The sequence below is a fragment of the Haliaeetus leucocephalus genome, unplaced genomic scaffold (assembly GCF_000737465.1).
Source record: "Haliaeetus leucocephalus isolate CR32 unplaced genomic scaffold, Haliaeetus_leucocephalus-4.0 Scaffold148, whole genome shotgun sequence".
NCBI classification, from domain to species: domain Eukaryota; kingdom Metazoa; phylum Chordata; class Aves; order Accipitriformes; family Accipitridae; genus Haliaeetus; species Haliaeetus leucocephalus.
The window spans coordinates 564,862-587,476 of NW_010972584.1; the positions used below are offsets into that span (position 1 = coordinate 564,862).

General features: G+C 43.7%; 2 protein-coding genes across 8 annotated transcripts in view; one reads left to right on the top strand and one right to left on the bottom strand.

The window, feature by feature from the left end:
* The window catches only part of VPRBP (Vpr (HIV-1) binding protein), a 64,120-nt gene extending 49,937 nt beyond the window's left edge, over positions 1–14,183 (top strand). For 2 of the 7 annotated variants that reach the window (XM_010561561.1, XM_010561562.1), the window contains 2 exons: positions 8,941–9,196; positions 13,374–14,183. In XM_010561561.1, coding sequence (XP_010559863.1) covers positions 8,941–9,196; positions 13,374–13,432 — 315 coding nt within the window. In that variant the 3' untranslated portion in view covers positions 13,433–14,183. Of the gene's footprint in view, positions 1–24; positions 803–1,769; positions 1,779–8,940; positions 9,197–12,477; positions 12,534–13,373 lie in introns of those variants that run through there. The other 5 variants (XM_010561563.1, XR_773988.1, XR_773984.1 and 2 more) reach the window with 5 other exon arrangements.
* Positions 14,184–20,065: 5,882 nt separating this feature from the next.
* Positions 20,066–22,615, bottom strand: RBM15B (RNA binding motif protein 15B; the record flags this gene model as incomplete). Its single annotated transcript, XM_010561624.1, has 1 exon — positions 20,066–22,615. A coding segment is annotated over one exon (2,286 nt), but the record flags the coding sequence as incomplete, so codon positions are not given.

Here is a 22,615-nt window from a genome sequence, read left to right on the forward strand (position 1 = left end):
AGTGTATTCTACTTCTTTTGCCAGAACTGAAGAACTGTTAATTATCCCGCAGTGCTTCTGGGCTATCGAAATGGTGATGGTAGGTGTGTAATTTGTCTTCTTGCATTGGTTTAGAAAATTCTAGGTGATGTGAAATGAAAGCTTTGGAGATAAGGCAATAAAGACTCAAAAGACAATCACCATTCTAACGTGTGGTTTAACCAAGATGGAGAATGTTTTTCCTCAGCTTTCTATGTGATCTTTGTGATCCCAATGTCTACTTCTATTTTAGGACTCTCCCCCTATCTGCCTGCAATAGCAATTCCACTGTACTTTTATCGCTGTTGGTTTGGTAGAGGTTTGTTTTCATGCGGCTACTTATTTGCTGGGGAAAAACCCCACAAACCTTAATCCGTACTGGCACACATATTTGAGAACCACCAGACCATAGTGGTGCTTTGTCACTACAAGCTGCCTAGAATGATTTATGCCATCAGAGACCCTTAATTTTTCAGGAGCTGTTCCTGTAACATTTGAAGATATGGTTTGTTTTGAAATCTTGCTGGAGATGAAATGTTTACAGGATAATAGCTGGGAACAATTATTTTTCAGACAAAAGTGTCAACTGATAATATGTGTTTATTGCACACCTTAATAGGAATCTTTGAACTTAGTTGCAGCCAGGGAGGCTAAGTAAAGAGTGATTTCCATCAAAGACCTGTTTACATAACAGGCACATCTTTTGAACAGGCATCCTCCAAAACAGATATTTCAAAAAATAATAGAAAAAGTTTTCCCAGTACCTGTACTTCGTACCACATTTTTAGATAGTAACAAATAACTGTGACTGCTTCAGCCTATTTTGCCGTTTCAGAATCTAGTTTCACTAGCTGTCAGTGCAAACAGAGGAAATTCTTGCAAAGGCAAAAGTAATTGGAGTTTTCAGAAGGCTAGACTTAGTATTATGGATTAAAACATCTTCAGCAGACATAAAAGCATATTCTGCCTGTTCAGTGACACAAATCAAAGGTTGACTTCCTCTCACCTAACCCATCTTTCTAGAATTCCCAGAGTAGTTGGGATCCAAGAAAATAAAAGCTGCCTCAGCTGTGATGAGAAATGTCAGTCAGAAGCTTGAGAAAATAAAGGAACAAATTCTTGTCCATAGAGGGAGAGTTCATTTATCTGCCAAATTTTGAAATTCCTTTACACACTGTTGGTTTTGTCATGCAATTAAAGGAATGGGCTTATTTTTGTGAGTGAGAGTGTGAGATCAATGAGAGGAAGGAAGAGAAGCAGATTCAGAAACTGCACCTGGTTCTGGGTTCCTTATATTATTTCTGAACCCTACAGCACAGAGAATATAATAGTCAAATTAGAACACATTTATCCCTAGCATTAAGGAATATATCAACTGTGAAATGGTGACTTGCACATCCCTCAAAGAGGATAGTGACTCTGAAGTTAGATTGAGTATCATCAGGTACATGCAATCATGTTAAAATTAAGACATTTCATAGGCAAAACCAGACTGTTGGTCAAAAGAGTCCCAACTGAACATGCCAATCCAACAGAGGCCCTGTTACTTTAAAGTTTTTGTTTATCTGTGTCATGGATGCTTTTTCATTCATCACAGGTAAGTAGTCATTGTTAGACAAGCTAAACCTACTGACATAGACTAAGAGAATAACTGCTTTTTTATTTCTTCACTCCATGTTTTGCCTCTGTGACATACTGTATGCTGTGTGCTGTTTCCTGTATTAAATCTGCACATACCTACATCTGCATAGAAGCCTATGGTAAGATTCCTTGCTTGTTACATATAGTAACTTCTGCACATTCCCAGGCTTCTACATTTTTAGCTCTGTGACCTCATTAATGGCTATAAAGAAGTAGAAATTCTAACACCGAAGTAGCCAAGAAGGTAAAAGTAGGTGCAGCCCTGTAATGGGAAGGAGATGAATACTTAGAATTAATTTAATGGTATGATAATAGGAAGTGAGTTTGGGCTTGCTAGCTGAGGGGAAGGATGGAGACTAGGTAATCTAGGATGTAAAATTCCTTGACCCCCTAGAAGGACTGTTGGCTATATTTAAGCTTTTTCCACTGCCCGTTGTTCAGGGAGTGTTAAGAAGTGGGTGGGGGAGGATTTGGATGGAAACTCTTTAAGTGACTGAAAACGAGACATTGTCACTTTGTCACTCCTGAGAATTGCATAGCAAAGGATCAGAAGTACCAATATGCTACACAGATGCTTTGGAAGCGAAGAGAACAATTGTCAGAAGATATGACAAGGGGATTGTCTGTGGAGAAAGATAAATTACTGAAACAAGGAGAGACTTACTCCTGGAGTGAAACATTATTCAGTGAACTTGTATTTGAACAACAATCATATGTTGGTTTTTTATGAAAGCAAAGCCCATTCCCATGCTGCAAATAGGTCGTAATTAAGATAATACTGATAATTTGGAAGAGACCAGATTACTAAAAATGAGTTTGCTTCTCTCTAGGAGAAAGTTGGGGGAAGAGGGTGAAAGAGAGGGAGAAGTAAACTAGTAGGTGGTTTCTTGCTAAAGCAAATAAATTGACCAAAATAATGAGACTCTGGGAACTGAATTTCTTTACCAAACACCCTCCCCCCAAAACTAGAGAAAATAAATAGTTTATAGAAGCAGATGCTTACTAGCAGATGATTAGACTTGGCTACCAATAGCCAGAAGTAAATTAAATATGAGCTGAAAAATTTGAAAAAGTGGGAAAATTTTCACTGGTGATTGATAACTGTTTTGCAGGTAGAGAAAAGGCAGCCTCATAGATGAAAATAAGAATAGTTAAAGTAGTACCATATAGCATGATTCAAACTGAGAGGTGCAATAGAGACTGTGTTTTCAGAGGAAGGGACTGTTGCTGGAAAGCATCTGCAGGTGGGAGGTATTGACTTGGAAGTGATGATAGGAGGTGAGCATGGGGCTGGGGAAGGAGCAGCTGTGAGATGATGACAGCTGAACAGTTCATAGAGCAGTAACGGAGGAAGTTGGGCAGAAAACTATTGATGTAAATACTTGTTTTGGACTGTGAATCAATGCCTAGTAGAGGAAGAAAAAGTGAAAGAGGTGTTATATGAAAAGGTGAACCTTTTTGTAACAGCTGAAACCATGTCAAATAAGCAAAAAATCAGTCACCTGTAAATTTAAAAACTGAGTTAAGGTTTCCAAACCTAATATCAATGATCAAAAAAGACCTGTGGGATCTTCTCTTGGCAGCTAACAGCCAGCCTAGTGTAAATTTGAGAGATTATGTAATCTGCAGTTGAGGAGTCTCAAATTCTGTTCATCTGGTCACACAAAATTTTTGGATTCAAGAAATGTAAGAAAACTCAGTAAAGAGTCTTAAGAGTGCTTATAAAGCAAGCTGGTGTATTTTTATATACTGCAGATCTGCAGTGGTGTAAGCCATACTTCCTGAAAGTACTTTGTACATACACTGATTAAATGTTAAAATACAGTGCAGAAATATGTTAAAATCAAAGTTCTGCCTAGTTAACATGTATTTTGCATCGGAGTTTGAATAAGTGAAAGTCTGGGGTTTTCCTGAGTCTTTGAATGTTTTCTGAGAGATGAACACTGGTGAATATGTTAAGTATCAATAACCTGTACTACCCAAAAAGACAAATTTTGTGAATTTTCTATGTGCAAAATGAATGGGTAAAGGGGAACAGTAAGAAAGTCTATGATGATAATGAAAGGCTATGAAGTACGTGCAAATGTGCATCAAAGAACAGTATGGAAGAAAATACATAATGCTTGAACAAGAGCAAAGGCTATTTACTAAGCTCTGAACGAGCTGTAAATACTGGCAACATGAAGAATTAGGTCAAGCATTTTTTTGTTATAGTGCTGCCACCCCTATATATGCTATTCCTTTAGGAGATGTTTAGTTTTTTCCTTTGTAGTTACAAATGATAAATTAATTGAACCAAATCTACTTGGCTTTTTGAATCTTTATGTAAGACTGCAAACTAGTAGTAGAGTTAACTTACCAGTAATTTGCTTTGAGATGATCTTGAGATAATCCTTTGCTATGTAATCAACTTTTCTGATTCTGTAAGTTAACATCCAGCTTTTCTTGTACATTTCTGTAAACCTGCCTGGATGCAGGCATGTTAAAAAGCTGACGTGAATCACTTTTGCTCTCTTAATCATCCTCAAAATAGTTCCAGAATCACAGACTGTGTATTGAAGCTATTTATGTGTTACTGTGTAAGTGAATTAGTTGATTTTGGTGACTTAGAGAAATCTCTCAACACTCACTAAGATGCACACTTAAATTAATTGTCCCATTTTGCAGTCTTACCCTAGAAGAACTGATAGTTCCTGCATCCTTTATGCTTGTCTAAAGTATATAACTGATGATACTATACATTACTGACTTACATTCTTAAGACTTTTTGAGTTAACTGTTACAATCCCTGTGTATGGATGGGCTTTTTCAGCCTAACCTAGGCTAGTAGTTGAGTCAAATTAACTCTTTAGTTGAGTCAAACAATTTCTAAGTTAAACAGGGGCCTGTCCCTGTGTGGACATCCTATTTACATCTGTGGATAGCTATTCCACACTGAAGCTGCAGCCTCCCTCTTTGCTATCCCCTTATAATTATAACTGGGGTTTTGTTTTGTTGTCTTGTTCACTTTAAATTGTCAGCTTTGTCTTTGTTCATTACCTTATTTTTGCAGCCTTTTTGCTTTAACTGGGGTGAGTCAGCACCGTAAGTATTTATGCAGAGAAGTGGGGCCAGAAAGCCATTTTGTGTATGAAACAGGGTGGGTGTTTCCTAGATTAAAATTCCTTTATTATAATTGCGATGCTGTCTTTCTGAAGAGCAGAAAGAGTTGTTCATCCAGGTACGTTCATACTATAATGACCTCTGCATTGCAGCCGTTATGTAGTGACATCTGTGTATGCTGGAGATGAAGAGTAATACTGGTACAGTATTGTGAAGATAACACAGAAAACCCCTAGTATTTGTGTTCACTATCATATATTATATGATAATGAAATTAATACCTATCTATATAATACATAATTACAAAATTGAGTTTCATTAGGTGTCAATGGGTACTCTACTTTAAACTGTTCTATTCTTGGCATCTATCAAGGTCAAGCTCCCTTATGTTAATCCTAAGGTTAGGTACCTACAAGCAATCAATATACCTGAATCACCGTGTAACTAAAATGGGTAGCAATGTGACATCCTTAATTCAAAAGCTGGGCTCCATCGTGTCCCTCTGAGTGTTGCCTGCTCTATTTAAAAGGGAGAATTAGGGGGTTTTTTTCTTTTTTTTTCCTCCATCATAGCCTCAGGTTGGGATTGTTTGTAATCTTACATGAATTACATTGGAAGCTAGGGGTTTGGTCTGGCTGTATTGTAATAATAGTGCACCTGGCTGTAGAGCAGGCATGCAGAAATATCAGGCAGTGAGCCAGAGTGCTGATAGTAAGGTAAAATGTTTTACAGAGGGAAGGTTATGAGATGGCCAGTTTGTGAGTCTGCTACACTACCCTTGTGCCTCCTGTAAAGATAACTGGTAGCTGTGAAGTGGCTTCTGTTGGAGAGGGAAGAGAATATCCTCTAAGGAAGGAGAGGAGGAATGCGAGGACTCCATGAACAGTTCAAGTTCTGATCTAAGCAGCTTTTACAGAGAACAGCCCAAATAGAAGAATATCTTTAGGCATCTAAAGGAGTTAGTGATGGCTAAAACAGTTCTCTGATACTGTTTAAGTCATACAGAGTGTTTTAGGCTATGGGTTCTGTGGATCAGTTAACTCCAATGAGGAAGATAAACACAGGTGCATGCTTGTTTTGCATAGATGTGCATGCTGGTTCTTTTTTCTAGCAGCACCGGTGTCATTGCCCAAAGCTCTTGGGAACTACCAATGAGTAGGTAGGAGCTTGCTTTTGCAGGTTTTTCCTTCACAAATCCAGATCTGGTTTGGAATAATTGTTCTGCCCATCTTCCCTTGTGACATTGCATAAGGATTTTTTTCACTGCTCTTACTCAGTATGCCTGCATGAGTCACTGGGGAAGGCATGCCATTTTTTTATCTGTATATGGATTCCGTATGTGAGACAGTTGTGGTATCTGATGAGGATACAGCCTAGATATCCATTAACAGACTGGATATCACTTACATGTGATGGTGTTAGGTGTGAGGAAACACCAGGTGGAGTCTTTCTCAGCTATATGTCCCACAGATTGGTTTTGGGTACAGAAGCTCAGTGTGCTTTCCTAAAAGAGATCTCACCAAATATATGCAAGCCTTGTGTTTCTAGACTGGAGTATTGCAGTGTGCCTGCAGAGGTTTGTGTTTGGAGATTGTTCAGAAGCTATTGCAGAATTAATTTGCCTGTTACTTAGCAGAAGCACCAGATTTTCCAGGATCCTGTTTGTGTTCTTTAAAACATGACAAGGTACAGGTTTTTCACTCCTTAAAGATCACTCTTCTTGAACTGTGTTCTGTGTCACTCATTCAGCTTGGTAAGGACATGCGTGCATGTTGTGCTCTCTCTGTCACATGCACATGTGATTTCTTATAGTGTGGTTTTCACACTGTTTTCTGGTTTACCAAGGACAAGTATAATTTAGACCTCATCTTACTGTTCTTAGGTGGTTTTTAAATAAGTGTGGCCTGATTTTAATTGCCTACTTCAGATTAAGTAATTTAAACTGGAAAGGTGGAAACATTGATTTCAGTTCTCTAGTATTCTGTTGCTATTTGTATTTTTACAAAGGATTTTTTCATCACTGGTTGGTGTAATCCTTCAAAATTATCTTGCAGCTAAACATACACCCTTTCTGTGTAATTTGGCACTAATTCTCATCAGCCAGAAGAAATCTTTAGCTTTATACAACTATATTTCACTTCATCTTATATTTGAAGGATGATATTGCTATATATGCCTTGCTTTAAGCTTGAGTGAAAATGTTGATAAAATGGTATTTCAGTTTCAAATAAATACATTAAATGTGAAACAGTCAAATTCAGTAGTTTAGACATTTATGTCATTGTGGGCTAGATATGTAGGAAAAAAATGCTTTCAGAAATTCCGCAGATGTGGAAACTAGGAGGGTACCTAACTCATTTCAGAATCCTTTAGGTTTCAATTACACGGACTCTTAAATTAATCTCATAGACATTAGGGAAAAAGTGTATTGTCTACAGTTGTGTCTCTGTATCCAGACACTGAAAAACCTGGCTTAATTTTTCCAAGCTTTTAAAATAAATTGATCTCCTTCTTTCCAGCTTCAGAGTTATTTAGAGACTGAAAAAGGAAAATAGACTCTCCTGCCTTTTCAGTTCTGAATAGAGTAATAAAGTTTAAGATATTGGTCTCTCTGTAGATACTGCATAGAACAAAAGTAAAAGTTATTAAGGCAAAAGCTTTTATACTCCATTCAATATATTTTATGGAAAATTATGCTCAATATTGCACTGCAGTGTAAAACTGTGAAGTACAAGTAGGATATTTCCTCTCCCAGTGTGTATACAATTCAAAAAGCAATGTCCATTGATTTGAGGACTCATTGACTCAAAGTAAAGGTTGTAATTGCCTAAAATAAGCATAGGCTTTAATACATGTTGTTTAGATTTTATAGTTAATATGAGCTCTTTCAGAAAGAAAACTATGTAGCAAACCAATGTTTTTATACTGTAATCTCCATTTAAATAACACAGCACTTCTGGTCAGTAGAGGAGACTTGGCTGCCTTTCGCAAGTGAAGAAACAATAAAATCTGCCCAGGCTTTTTGGCATTCCTTGTTTCTTTTGCCTAGGACAGATGTTGGGTTTGTGTGGGTGTGGTGGATTTTTTTTATAGCACTGACTGAAGAAAAAGTAGGTTGGGGACATGACAGTAAGGTCTTTTTCCTCTGTCCTTTTAGATCTGAAAATGCAGCAGTCTAAACAGCACAGTGTTAGTGTGGGAAGCTTGAGGACCAAACTAACCCTTGAAGTGGGTTGTTAAATATCCATCTTAACTGCTTCATAATTTTGCAAAATGTGTTCCCTCCCAAAACAAAGGGGCAATTAAGACTGAACTGCTTGAGAGCTGCCTTCCTGCCACATGAGAGCATTCTGCCAGGGAAAAAGGGTGTGACTCTGAGGAGATGTGCAGGTATATTGAACCCTTTCTTTGAGTCTTGGAGAATTCCTGGAGCTTGGCTTGTGATGGCACTTTTTGGCCTCTCGTTTGTCTGGAAGAACAATAGGACTGTAACAGCTTTTTTCCACTCAGTTTTATCTGCTAGACGCAGACTTCTGGATTTGATCTGTACAATGAGGAATTCAGTTGCTTTATTGAATGCAAATTTTTATGGTTTGATAGAGAAGGATCTTGATCCACAGGTAAATGCCAAAGATGAGACTTCTGAGCTGCTTTAAACAGTACTATCATCTGAAGCTGACTGATTGAGGGATTGGTTTAGGCTAATAGTATCTTCTCCTACATTTTACATCTCATCTGAATCAGGAATGACTGAGAGACTGAATGTGCATGCTGTTTGATGCAATATAGAGGTTTTGGTCCAATTGAAACTAAAGCAGTTTGTATAAGACTAGCAACAAAGCCATGGATTAACAGGTCTTATTGCATGTCCTTATCAAGAGTGCATTGTGGTGACATGTGTTGATGGCCAGTATTGGAGAGGGGCTTGAGCCGATGGTACCTGTGTTGCACCAGCATTTTGCAGATAAGACTTTGCAGGCCTGCAAATGATCTAGCATGTGTCATGTTCTGTAGTTGTAGAGAGAAAGTGTTTGTATGGGTGATGGGAAAGTGTTTATAATGTGTGATGTCTGGTTATGGGGAGAAGTGAAAACTATAGGTATGTTTTCTTCAATTATTCTTACTCCATTTTACATTTGTTTTGATGTCTGCAATGGACTATTTTTGCTGTCTTTATAGGAGGAAGAAGAGCAAGAAGAAGAAGATGATGATGAAGATGATGATGATACAGATGATCTTGATGAACTAGATACAGACCAGCTGCTGGAGGCTGAGCTGGAGGAGGATGAGAACAATGAGAATGCTGGCGAGGATGGAGAAAATGACTTTTCCCCCTCCGATGATGAGGAGCTTGCCAACCTCCTGGAAGAGGGAGATGATGGTGAAGATGAAGATTCTGATGCTGATGAGGAAGTCGAGCTGATTCTTGGAGACAGTAAGTGTGTGCTCAGCTTGGTAACCACAGGTGACCTTGTCCTCTGTTTAATGTCCTGACAAATATGCAACATCTAAATCTTCCCTGAAATGACTTAGCTGACTTCCCCCCTAACTGATACGACAGGCAGAAATCATCATGCTTGTTCACCCATGGCCTCTCAAAGTAATCTGTTGGTAAAAACAGCTCTTATCTGAGAGAACAACTGTGAGTTCTGGAAAGGAAGGTATCTCCTTTCTTCAAGTGCTCCCAGAGAGCTTGGCAGGCCAAGAAACTCCATGTGAAGAAGCCTTGTCTGATTGCTTGCCTGTCCTGCCCTTCAGGGGGACACTGGTTGAACTGTTACCTCACCTGTCTTCTCTGCCTTATTTGTACCTGTAAGGACAGAGAAGCATTTTTGGTCCTTGGTGCTATTCTTTCTCTTTTGTAATTGCTTAAAGTGCAAAACCAACATGGCATTTCTGACTTCACTTCCTTTTTTAGACTGTTCTGAAGCCAACATAACTTTTCGGATAAAATTTAAATTGTTTTCTTTTTCTGGCATTCCACAGATACAGAGATTTGGAAAGTTAGAGAGAGAGAGTGTGTGTGCGTGCGTGTGTGTGTGTGTGTATTAAGAAAGAAAGGTCTGAACTTATGTAGCAATTCAGTTTGGAAAAAGGCTTCACAGGAAAGAGAAGGCGAGTAGGGTAGCATCAGGCTTGGGATTTGTGACACCAGATTTTGTTCCCTTTTTTGCAGCACAATTTTCAAGTATGCATGGCCAAGTCACTCTAGTTCTTTTTAATTTCCAAGCTGTAAAATGGGGATAATGTAGTTAACTTGAGTTAAAACGTTGGTAAGGATGAGTAATTACAGTGTGTATGGTGGTTGAAGTCCTGCAGTGATAGGTGATTAATGTGAGAGCTGAGGTGGGAATCAATCTTCTCTGTCAGTGCTGGAGGATTAGGCATGCCAGGTGTGTTTCGGTGCTAATGTGGCTGGCAGACTCATTCATGTCCCTCTTTTCTGTTAGAATGTAGCTCAGTTGTTTTTAAGGATGTGGCCACATCAGATTGCCAGAGTTACTCTGTGGGGTCAGTCTGCTGTTCTCTTGAAGGTAATAGGTATAAAATGTAGGGCCACATAGGACATTTACATAGGACAAATTCATTAATAGCATATTGCAGTTCAGTGTTTTGGGATTGTGGGTAACTACTGCCTGTCCCAGTAGCTGGCGGGACCTTCTTGACACAACTCCACTTCTGTTTCCTCAGGGGGTGCAGGGCCAGAAGCTATTAAGAGAGCACCCAGAGTGCTATAACTTGAATTGTCCAAGGGGCAGAATGGAGGGGAAGTTCAGGTCATTTCAGTAACTATTCCTGTAACAGCTAGGTGCTACTTGATAGTTATTTCAAGTGCGCTCTGTAGAGCACTATGTATTATGAAAGGGCCACATCTGTACACCATTTATGGATAGAACCACTTGATCAGAACTTTGATCTGGTATTGCTGTGGAGCTGCAGCCAGCCCATCCTGTGGCTGTTCGGTTGCTTAGCAGCATCTTTGGGAAATTAAAGCAGGGAGTGCAGCTCTGCCAGGCTGATGTGTGCATGGTCCTTGCACAGGGTTTGATGAGTGGGGTTCTGTGGCTTCTTCTCTGACTTCAGCTTCATCTGGCTTGCTTTTGTTTCTCATCCAGCAAGAGCAATTAAAATTTCCCTCTCCTTTGCTTATGTTGTATTCCAGAATTAAAAGTTGTAAAGGCACTGAAACTGTTGCAAAGTACAGATCTGAGGCATGGTGGTCTATTTAGAGTGCTTCCTACTGCAGACCTTTGCTGTATTTTGGGTGAACCTCCATGACATACAGTGGGTGTACTTAATTAAAAAAAATTCAAAGAACAGTTCATAGAGTCATATCATAGAATGGTTTGGGTTGGAAGGGACTTTCAAGATCATCTAGTTCCAGCCCCCAGCCATGGGCAGGGACACCTTCCACTAGACCAGGTTGTTCAAAGCCCCATCCAACCTGGCCTTGAACACTTCCAGGGATGGGGCATTCACAGCCTCTCTGGGCAAGCTGTTCCAGTGCCTCACCATCCTCATAGTGAAGAACTTTTTGTTTACATCTAATCTAAATCTACCCTCATTCAGTTTAAAACCACTACCCCTCGTCCTATCACTACACTCGCTGTTAAAGAGTCCCTCCCCATCTTTCCTATACGCCTCCTTTAGGTACTGGAAGGCTGCTATAAGGTCTCCCTGGAGCCTTCTCTTCTCCAGGCTGAACAACCTCAACTCTCACAGCCTGTCTTCATAGGGGAGGTGCTCCAGCCCTCTGATCATCTTCGTGGCACTCCTCTGGGCTCACTTCAACGGGTCCATGTCCAGTTCAAACAGGAGTGTGAGTGGCTTTGGCTCCTTGTGCTTTAGAGAAGGCTTTATTTCCTTTTCAGGAATAATCCATGGAGAACCTTTTAAGTATAAATTTGTCTTCCTCGTCCTTTGTCACCACCTTGGGGAGGGTAGATCTGTTTGTCTTGTCCAAAGTAGTTTATGCATTGTGCAGATCTTTCAAGAGCTTGTTCCTGGGCCAATGGGGTGCCCTTTTTGAAATGCACGTGTGATATAGGATGGAAGAAATATATGGAATTCTTACCAGCAGCATGGCTGACTCGTTTCCTCTTTTCTTCTGTAATTGAAAATGGCAGCTTCCAGGCACGTCTATAAGCTTCTGCCAAGCAGTTAACTGCAATCAGGTTTACTTATAGACATGGAGCTCAAAATTGGAAGGCGCTGTGGTGAACTGGAGAATAAAGAGTTAGGAGATCCCTTTTCAAAGCTTTCCTCTGGTGTTTTAAAAAAAAAAACAAAACCAACAAACCAACAACTTTTTCAGCTTCTCTCTTTCTCCAGAGTTTCTGGGTTGTTCTCTTGTTTGTGTTCTTTCCTTCTTACTGCATAAGTGTAGCTACTGCAGCACTGGCTAGTGTTTTCCAACTACCCTTACATGGCTGTAGCTGTTCTGGGAGCACTGATGACCCTTCAGATTAGGCTCAGTACACAGTGGAAAGGCAGCTGGCTAATCTTTGGGGAGGAGGGTTGGGGGAAAGGGTTTGTGCCCTCTGCTGCTTGCTTGTGATTCTTTTTTTTCCCCTAAGGAAAGCATCTGAGAAGGGGTGAACCTTCCAGAAGGCCTTGCTTACCTTGACAGGCATTTTAGAGATCCAGTATAACTGAGATGGCTAAGAGGAATTCTTGGTGTCTTTTTTTTTTTTTAAACTATTTTTTAACACCTAGTTAACTGCAGCATCCAATGAATTCACATAAGAAAAAGAGCCATCGTCACCTCTAAGGTAAGGCAGGAGACCTCTTGCTGCCAGAGCTGCTACCACTTCCCTCTTGCACAACTGAGGGTTGTGCAGCTGAGGGTTGATAAAAAGCAAGTGTGTGTGTGTGTGTGACTGCTGCTGGCAAATCCTTTCATGTCTTCATTCTGTACCACAATGAAGAAAACCAGGAAAAGCACAATTTTCAGGTCACCTTTAAGGCGTGCTATGTAGTTAAATTCATTAGAGAAACCTTTGGGTTGCTAGAGGAAGGTTCTAGTTGTGAATGTATGGATTGCTTCTGCCTCACTCGGGAGGTCTCCTCCTGTGCTGTGCAGAGGGGAGTGACAGGCCAATAAGAACCTAGTACTGAGAAAGTCTGGGTCTAACTGCGTAATGAATTAGCCCCATGCACGTTATACCGAGGCCATATTTCACCACATCAGGTTGGTGGAACTGTCAAGCTTGCTTTCAAATAACAGCTGTGCAGAATGACTGCCAGATCTGTCCAGCCCCAGCATGAAGAGCTATTGCACTTGTGCAAGCAGCTCATGTGCAAGTACCTTACTGCTGGTGTCCTTCTCTCCATCTTGTCATGGGAAAAAGAATGCCAGCTAATAGAAGCTGCTCTCCTCTTGACCCTCTGTTTTAACCAGGGAAAGAAAGCTCTGGTGCATATTTGCTAACTGCTTTTGATTGATTTGAAATGCACTAATGGTGCTAGCCGCCTCCATCATTGTTAGGGAGTTGCTGGTCTCAAGCAGGTGGTGGCCATCTCTTGTAACTATGAATGCCTTGCCTTGCTTAGCAGCCCTGACAGCTGTGTTCTTCCACAAACCAAACATAACCTACATGTCTCCTTTTCAGCCGACAGCTCAGATAACTCTGACTTGGAGGACGACATAATCCTGTCTCTGAATGAGTGAGGAGTGACTGCCAGATGGGGTGTTGGCAGCAGGAGATGCTCCCTTCCCAGCAGAAGACCGGAGACCAAATAGGAAACCGATTCTGAGCACCCCAACCCTTTTTCTCCTGGGAAAACCTGAGGAACTCCAGCCCATCCGCTGTGTTGGTTTGAGTCAGTTTGAGGCTCGGGGCTAAGTCCGAGGCTCTACAATAAAGAGACCTGGGGTTAGGCCTCTTTTCTCTCTGCCTTTTTTTTTTATTTTTTATTTTAGGCTGAGATGATTCTCCTCTTCAAAGAAACTTCTGAAGATATTTCACAATATATTTTCTTTGTATAAAGTTCTTTCCTAAAGAACAGAAATAGTTTTATATTAAAAAAAAAAAAAAAAAAAAGGCAGGTGTTCTAGTAAAGAGGGGATGAACTTTGTATTCCTGTAGTACCTTGTTACCATGGGGTAGGTTCGGGGGAGAAAAATTGTTTAAAATTAAAGGAAGAGGCATTTTTATGCAACTACTAAGTGAAATAAGAGGATCATGGTTTCTAATATTGTTGAGGAGTGAGAATATTTTTATTTTAAATATGATTTTATTTTTAAAAAACAAAGCAATGGGTGTTAACACCTGCTAGTGCGCCAGTGTGTTTCAGATGTTTTTGTCCTCCAGGGAAGAGCCTTGGGGGTGTTTGGTAACTGAACGTACAGGCTGTTTAAAGCGGAGATTCTCGCTGTGGTACCAGCTGTAATGGGAGGCTGAAATCCTGGCTTGGCCTAGTCAGAGCCTGGTATTCCTTAAGACGGGGATCTGGGATTGAAGTTTGAGCCCTCTTTCTCCCCTCTGCCCTTTGTGGTTCAAGTTTTTTAATCTTTTTTTTTTTTTTTTTTTTCCCCCCCTCCCTCTGTGTGGAAACTGCAAATTGAAGGCCTTTTTCTTTAATGTAAAGTGTATTTATTAAAAAATTAAATACAAATCCTGTCTCTGTTTATGGCTGTGAATTGTAGCCATGCATTCCTCTGCCACTCATGCAGAAGTGGTGCTCTGTGCACCTGAGGGGCTCAGCCAGCGAGCAGCTAGGTGTAGCTAGTGGCCTGCTGCAATAAGGAAGGGCAAAATAAACAAGGGGTGAGATTTGTGAGTGCAGGCTCCACTCACTGTCCCAGTCCACAGGGACTCCCAGAGCTGCACAGCAGACATTTCACCATCCTGTTGGTTCAAATCTGGCAGCCTGACAGCCTTGATTTCTCAGTGGGGTTGTGGGCAGTGTGGCACTGCATCCTCACTGTGCTGTGTGGGAGCTGGAAGGTGCTGCTAATGCCAGGCTGTGATTTTGTTTGTTTAAAGATGATGCACCAGAATATCCACTCTGCGGTTCAGCTACAGGAAGCATGGTGAGCTGCAGGGAACTCTCACCACCTTGCCGGTGTGTGTCAGAAGGCAGGAGCAGCATTGGGCCTCCTCATCCATGTGTAGTTTGGCATTATGTACGCTACCTTCTGGCTATACTGGCAGAGGGCAAATTAGGTGCTCCTGTTTGTACATGACGAGGCCCTGCCCTTAGAAGGGGCTGAAAAAAATTGCAGTTGAGTGTTTGATTTCACTGTACAGCACACAACTGCACAGCTTAGTTCTTGTGTGTCAGACCTGCAAGGTAAGTGCTCATCGCTTGCTTGGACAAGGCCACTAACTGTGCTATTTATTCCCAGGTGTTCAGATGATAACATCCACTCAACTTTTTACCCTTTCTCTGTTTTGGCCACTTCTTACTTCCAGAGTAGAGTTTGAGGCAGAACAGGGAGCTGGAGGCTTCTCACTCCTTGACACTACAGCAAGTTTTCCACCAAGACCTGTGCCCATTTCAACTAAGGCTCAAGGTTTCATTGCTTGAAGAGGAAGGATTTTCTTTTTAACCAAGAGAAGCGATAGCTTTTCTTCCCTCCAGCATTGCATCTACTTAATGTACTTACCCAGGGCTGCTTGTTAATAATTAAAAAGAAAGGTTCTGCTGCAACTTATAATGGATAATTGTACCCTACGGAGTCGATAAAGATGAGCGAGTTGCGATTACTACAGCATTTAAGACCAGCAATTGGAGCAGCATTCTGATTAAATGAGGGGATTGAAAATCAGATATGCCATCCAACAGCTGTGGAAACCAGCCTCTGCCTTATCAAAAACATCTTAAGCAACTTTACCTTAGAAAATGTGCTGCTCAGGAAGGGGGGGGGGGGGAAGTGTTTACTCAACTACTAAAAACAGAGAGATCCTGTGCCAGATGATGCCCATATCTTGTTCTGGCATTATACCACAGCTATAATCGGCTGCATCTGTTGCTGTTTTGGGCCTGACTATCTTGGAGAAATTTACCAACTAGTTTTGTGAGACAAAACTGAAACATCTAGGATGGAACTCCTATTTATATTATAAACTGGGCCACTGTAAGTATATATGCCATCCCTCCCTCCCACACCTATCCCAACTTCATTGAATAGAGCCAAAGGGAGCGTGCTCGGGCCTTAGCCTGTGGCTAAGGAGGCAGGGCTCAGCTCCTGCAGCCTGCAGCTCACTCACCAAAACCTGCAGAAGCAGCCCTGGCTGCCTGTCCTGGGCAGACTCTTAGCCTCTCCTTTCCGCTTGCTTATTGCAGAGCTGCTGAAGTTAAATACACAAGCGTGGGGGAGGCTGCCTGCCCCCCCGTGCTACCTCCTTTGTTCTTGTGGGGCATCACTGAAGAGTGCTGGGGAACAGGGTGACTAACAGGCTGGGTGAAAAATGGGGATACAGAATTGAGGACTAGCAGGGATTCGTTTGTTTTTGTCAGGCCATAATTCTGCAACTACTTGGGATGGGGGGAAATCTCAGAGGAGTTTGGAAAATCACCTCTTCCCTTGGCATTGTGATTTAATCTATTTAAAAGCATTGTGTTTGGAAAAAGTCCTATAATCTTCCTGAATACACACAGCACATCATTGCTGATCTGATGCCATACAGTATTTCTTCGCCTATGCAGACATTACAGACCTCGGCTTAGGGGATGGAAGGGGCTTTCAAATATCCTGCCAGCTGGCAAAGATGTATACCTACCTCTGCAATCGAGGGGAGCCTTTGCAGGAAGGATGCTGCCTTTCCTCCCATGATGTGAGCAGAGAGTAGCCCAGCACCAGCCTGTGCCCTCATATTGCCATGGTCCTCCTCAGTCTGTAATCAGACTGTAACTGCTTGGCCCGTTTGGCACACTGCAACACAGTTCCATGGAGTACAGGCTGTGTAACCATCGTGCCAGCACGCTGGGAGGTTGTATGCATATCCCTGCAGCGCAGCGCCTCAAAAAGAATCTCATCTAGGCCAGGGCTTGGAGAGCAGGGTAGAAACCTCAGGGCTGGTCAGTAGTTTAACCTGTGTGTTAGCAAAGGGTCATAATCAAGGTCTCATCAGCACTGGTCATATGCACATGCTGGGCACCTGGGACAGCCTAGGGCTAGCCCTCTTGTCCATGTTTCTGTTGTAAAGACAGCCAGCAACTGATGTTAAAAAGAAGAGGCTTTGTAAGACAGACTCTGTACTGAATGTGTGTTCAAAAAAAAAAGAAAAAAAACCGGAGCAACTCAGTCTAAACGCTAATGCTCTCAGACCACCAAATCCACCATCTCACACCCTGGTCCCACTTCGTGTTTCAGATCACACTCAAAGAGACCGAGACCATTACCCTGTTGCAATTACCTTACTGCCACTGCTGTACTGGGCTGAAAGATCCCCTGCCCCCAAACCACCCCTCCAGCACTGTGCTACCCACCAACTTCCAACATCACTAAGTGTCTTAGGCTGCCTAACTAGGGCCATGGTCTTCCTCCCCAATCCCCCCCCCCCCATGTATTTTCCCCCCAGAACTGCATCCCATCCCCATTTATGGGCCAAGTCTTTGCAAGCTGTAAGATACAGGTCTAGCATTATTTTTCAGGCCTGTTTCTCTTGAAACCAGCCTGGATGCATGTGTGAGGGGATGGGATGGCAGGCAGGACTACAGGACGGGGGCCTTTGGCCTCAGCACCATCTGGCTGTTCAAGCAATAGCTGGGGCTCACTCGCATGCTGGGGAGCTGGGAAGGCTCAGGTCATCAGGTTAGAGGGCTGATACTGCTTCTCTCCCAGGTGTTTCTTCCTTAAGCTCTCCCATTTCTCATTTACACCTGTTAATTTGTTTGTAGGAGGGAGATTTGTTGGTTCTCCATTCATGCACGCGTGCTCACAACCATCAGCCACTTCACCGGCAAGAGAAATGCCATCATTAAAAATCTTATCCAGCCCAAAGCGTGACAACGTTTGTCTTCTAAAAAACCCCTACATTATTATTTGTTTCAAAAGGAAAGCAGGAGAGGGGGATTTCTGGTGGTTCCCTGGCTTTGCCATCAAGCAGTTGCAGCTTTTATCATGGTTTTTTTTTTCCCTTCCAATTCCTCTCATTCACACAGCGTAACACACGCATGCACACGCGCACAGACACACACAAGGCCACTCCACAGCAGCACAAGCTACAGCTCCCTGCCAGCAAGAAGCCAGCCAGGCATCTGTTACTGCACCACCACGCACTCTGCCTCAGACTGAACGGACATCTCCAACACGTAGGATGACAGGCTGACAAAAAGCTCTATCACTCTATGACTCTGGCCATAAGGGGTATTTAATAGCACTTGGTTTCAGATAACACTTAACGGTTACAATTGTTGACATTTGGCACTGTCTACATTACAACAGCATTGGGGACTCGGTCACAAGGTTAAAAGTCAGCGTCCCTGTAACCGTGTAAAACCAGGGGCAGTCCAGCTCCCCTACGCCATGCAGCCGTGGTGTCATGAAGCGTACCGCTGCGCTGCCCAGTGCAACCCAGTGCAGTGAGTCTGGAGACACGGCTTGGCTGCTGGGAGCAGCAGAGTTGCTCCTCTGCTCCCACAGCATAAATCGGCTTTCCCAGAGCCCTGCTGCTCCCAGCAGACAAGCCAGCTCACCTCTCACTGAACCGTGCCCGCGCACCATGGACAAAACCCTCCGCGGCCTTGTAGCTGTACTCGGGCCCTTACGGACAGAATTATGTTTTCTGGGGTACAGAAGATGCATCATCAAGTGAAATACTAACCCCCTCATGATCACACTAACTCATTAGATTTACTTTTAATATAATCACAGTATTAAATGTTAAAAAAAAACCAACCAAAAAAACAAAACCAACAAACCAACCCATACTTGTTGATATCAATACATTATTAAATTAAGCAACCGCTCATACATCATCAGCTGATGATGTCCCTACTGTGAAACTGCAGGGTTAAAAAAAATAAAAAAGAAAAGCATCATTAGACTGAGTTATGCTCCCTGCTATATAGGTTTTGATACCAATCATACCTGAGAGCACAGTTTTAAAAGGGCCTTGGCAGCTGTCAGCAAGTGAGTCTGCTCGGTCACAGAGACGGGTGCCAGAAAGACTCTGGTTCGCCCAGGATTTTGTTCACTTGCTTACCACCAAAACAACAACAAAAAAACCCCACCTGCGAATTTAAAGAAACTTTTAAATTTAGTGTTTTTAATCCCACACAATTTTCTGTAAGCCTTCTAAAATCTACAGGCATAATTTTAAAAAATAAAAATATCCCCAAACTGAACAGTGTGGATTTTAACTCAAATTTAAACTAGTTACCGCATCCTTAACGTTACGGAGCAACCAGAGGTGCAGATGTCCTGGTTTCTCTCCTGAACAACTGTCTCATACCACAGATAGATAGAAAAGGTGACGGAACCATGCCATCTTAAATTTCAAATTTTGATCTCCAGAGTTTCCTACAGTCATAGACAGGTTACTTGCAGTAACATAACACATTTTCAGACAGCCAGACACATTTATCTCTTTTTTTGTAAGCCTGCAAACAAGTTTCAACTTTAGCAAAAACAAGTTTGCCATTTATCTTTCAATAAAGGATTTCAGATAGTGCAACATGGTCGACTACACAAACGGGCACCTACAGTTTGCCAAAACCCTTTGTGCCCTGTATTTGCTTGTCTACATCTAACACAGGCCCAAGAGGGTTCCCCCTTACATGACTTTTTTTTTTTTTCTCCTGCTTGTTTTTTTTTTTTCTCCTTTGATAAAAAACGGGAACGTCAAGCCTCATTTTTGTTTTACCCAAGAACTTCTATCTGACTGAGACATGTATCGGGTGCTCTCAGACCTCACAGAATTGAATACAGTTGACTCCTTTGTAACAAACTTTTCACCAAGTATTAACTGTAATTTTTTTTGTTGTGTATAAAAACCACTTCTATTCTTGATCAGGATTTGCTTCCTTCGTAGCTGGCTTCCTGGGAAGCTTCTATCCTCAAATAGAGCATCAACAGCAATGCATTCAGACTCAAATTTATGAAATAAAAAGCAAACAGGACAAAAAAAAAAAAAAAAGATACAGAACCAACCTTTCAGTCTCTCATACAGCACAAAGAAGGACCCCCCCTCCCTTCCCCCTCCCACCTTGCAGGACACATCTAAAGAGACGGAGGAGGTGCAGGAGGCTGGGGTCTGAGAAACTGAAACGGGTTGGGACCATCACCTTCCAGCTCTTGACAGCACAGGGAACCAGCCCTTCCTGGGCCATAAAAACTAGGATACCGCACAAGTTTAGAAATCCATCAGTGAACAAGGCTTTACTGACAACTTTTCATACAGTTAAAAAATAAAAATACAGAACAACAGCGGACAGTGTCACATATTAAAAACGAATAAAATGGGCTCTATTTAAATGGTATTAAAATTAATTAGAAACTAAAAATCTTACCACTTTGGTCGAGGTGTTTTGAGCCTCCACCAAAATGATCGGCCTTAAAAACAACTGGGTTGTGTGACACACAAAGAAAACATGGAATCTGAAAAGACAGTGTGGGCTAGGCAGTGTCTTTGACTATAACTATCACCATATGTTCTTCTTCTAACTTTCCCAATGTCCTTAGTGCTGACTGGAGGTACTGCTGAGAGAATTCACAGGGAGGGAACGCGTAAAGCATGCCTGTGCTGTCTCTGCCCTTCGCCCCTCCCACGGGCAGGCTGATAACCCCAGCAGCCTGCTTCTGTTTCAAGTAGGAGACCAGATTCCTGAGAAGCCGTCGCTGCAAGCCAGGCTCTACAACAGGGAAGGTCCCCTCGGCCCCTGCCGGGGTGGACTGGGTCGCCAGGAGCACAGCGTAGCCGTTGGGGCTGCCTTGTTTGATACGGCGAGTTACTTCATCCAGCTTGGGCTGGTCGAGCCGAAGTCTCTGAGCAATTTTGAGCTGCGTTAACTTCCCGCCGGATGAATGGTCTTTAAGGAGTCCGTTGATGACACCGAGGTCTCCCTCCAGGATGTGCATAGAGGTGGGGAAGCAGCTGTTTTTTAGCACAAGAAGCCCATTCCAAGCAAGCTGCAGCGTCTGAGCGTATTCTGATAAATTCTTTAGCTTTTTGGTCTCAGATTTTGGCTCCTCGTGAGTTTTTGATTCCGATTCACCAGTTCGATGATTGCGTTCGCTGTCCCTTTTTTTAGGCTGGGGAGCATCGGATGCCTCACGATGGGGCTTCTCCTCAGTCGCATGACGATTGTTCTGAAGGGAGTTACTCTGCTCTTTCTCAGCTCCGGATTCTGTAGTGTGATTCTCCTTGCGAGCCCTGTCTGGGCTGCGGTCTAAAGCTGGCCCACTGGCCTTTGTCCTGCTTCTGTCCTCGTAAGGCGAGTGAGTAGTCCTCCCACGGTCACTGGAAAGACTCCGGCGTTTCCGCCTCTCTTCCCACAGTTTGGGCACGCTGCGATCGCTGTCGCTGGCCCAGCGCTCTCCGCTCCGGCTACGCACTGATCGGCTGTAGCTTTCCAAGTTGTTTCTGCGTTCGGCATTTTTGGCAGGGCTGGCCCAGTCTGCCTCTGCAAAGCTCCTGTCTCTGTCTGAGTACAGGAGATGTGGAGGAGTCCTATCTCGCACCCTCAAGTCTTGCTCTAGGCTTCTGTGTCTGCTGTACCCGTCAGCTAGCAGTTCATAGTGCACGGGGAGCGGTGCAGGCTGGTACTGCTGCGGGTATCTCGTCTCTTCTGCTTTGGCAAAATCCACTCGGAGTCTCCTCTCCGGTCCGCCCAAAGGGAAGCCCCTCATCTGAGCGCAGGCAGCCTGGGCAGCATCCAAGCTTTCATACTGGATATAAGCGAAGCTGTCTCCCTTCACGTAGTCAATAGTCCTGATGCTGCCAAAGCGGTCAAACTCCCTCGCCAGGGCAGCCAAGGAAGTACTTGGACCAAGACCACCCACCCACAGCCTGGTAGTAGGGTTGGCTTTCCCGTAGCCAATTTTGATAGGGTTCCTGCCGACAACGCGGCCCGACATGGCGACCTTGGCTCGATGCGCCATGTCCAAGTTTTGGAACTTGAGGAAAGCGTAAGCCCCGCCTTGGCCCCGGGCAGGGCGCTTGATCACCACTTCTTCGATGATGCCGTACTTCTCAAAGGCCCGTCTCAGCTCCACCTCCGAGACGTTGTGGTCCAGGTTGCCGATGAAGAGGTTGCGGGTGGCTCTCTGATCGTCCTCCGGCATCAGGTCTTCCTCAGCCACGATGGGGTAACTGTAAGGGCGTCCGCGCTCATCGTACAGCCCGTAGTAATCCAGGGCCCTCTCCCGCTCCCGGGAGAGCCCGATGGCGGCCGCTTCCAAAGCGAAGGCGGCGGCGGCGGCATGAGCGTGCCTGGGCCGCGGCTCCCGCAGCAGGGGGCTGGTGACGGGAGAGAGCGATCTCTGCTTGTACTGATAGGTGCTGTGGATGGGCGGCAGGTACCCCAGGGGCTCCGGAGAGGGCGCGGGGGGCGGCGTGCGGCTCCTCCGGCCCCCGCGCAGATACACCGGCTCCACCTTGAGGGGCCGGTCGTAAAGGAGCAGCTGCCGAGCCCGGGCGTGCCGGCGGGCGTCGCGGGCGTCCCCGGGGTGTCGGAAGTTGACGTAGGCGACGCGGCCGAGCTCGGGCGTGTGGGAGAGTTTGACACTGATGTCCCCGGCGCCCCCCCCCGCGAAGCGCTGGAAGAGGCGGAACAGGCCGTCCTCCAGCAGCTGGTCGGGCAGGGCCGCGCTCAGCCCGCTCACCAGCAGCGTCTTGTACTCACAGGAGCCGGGCGGCTCCCCGGCCAGGCCCGCCGACCCCCCCAGCGGCGCCAGCAGCAG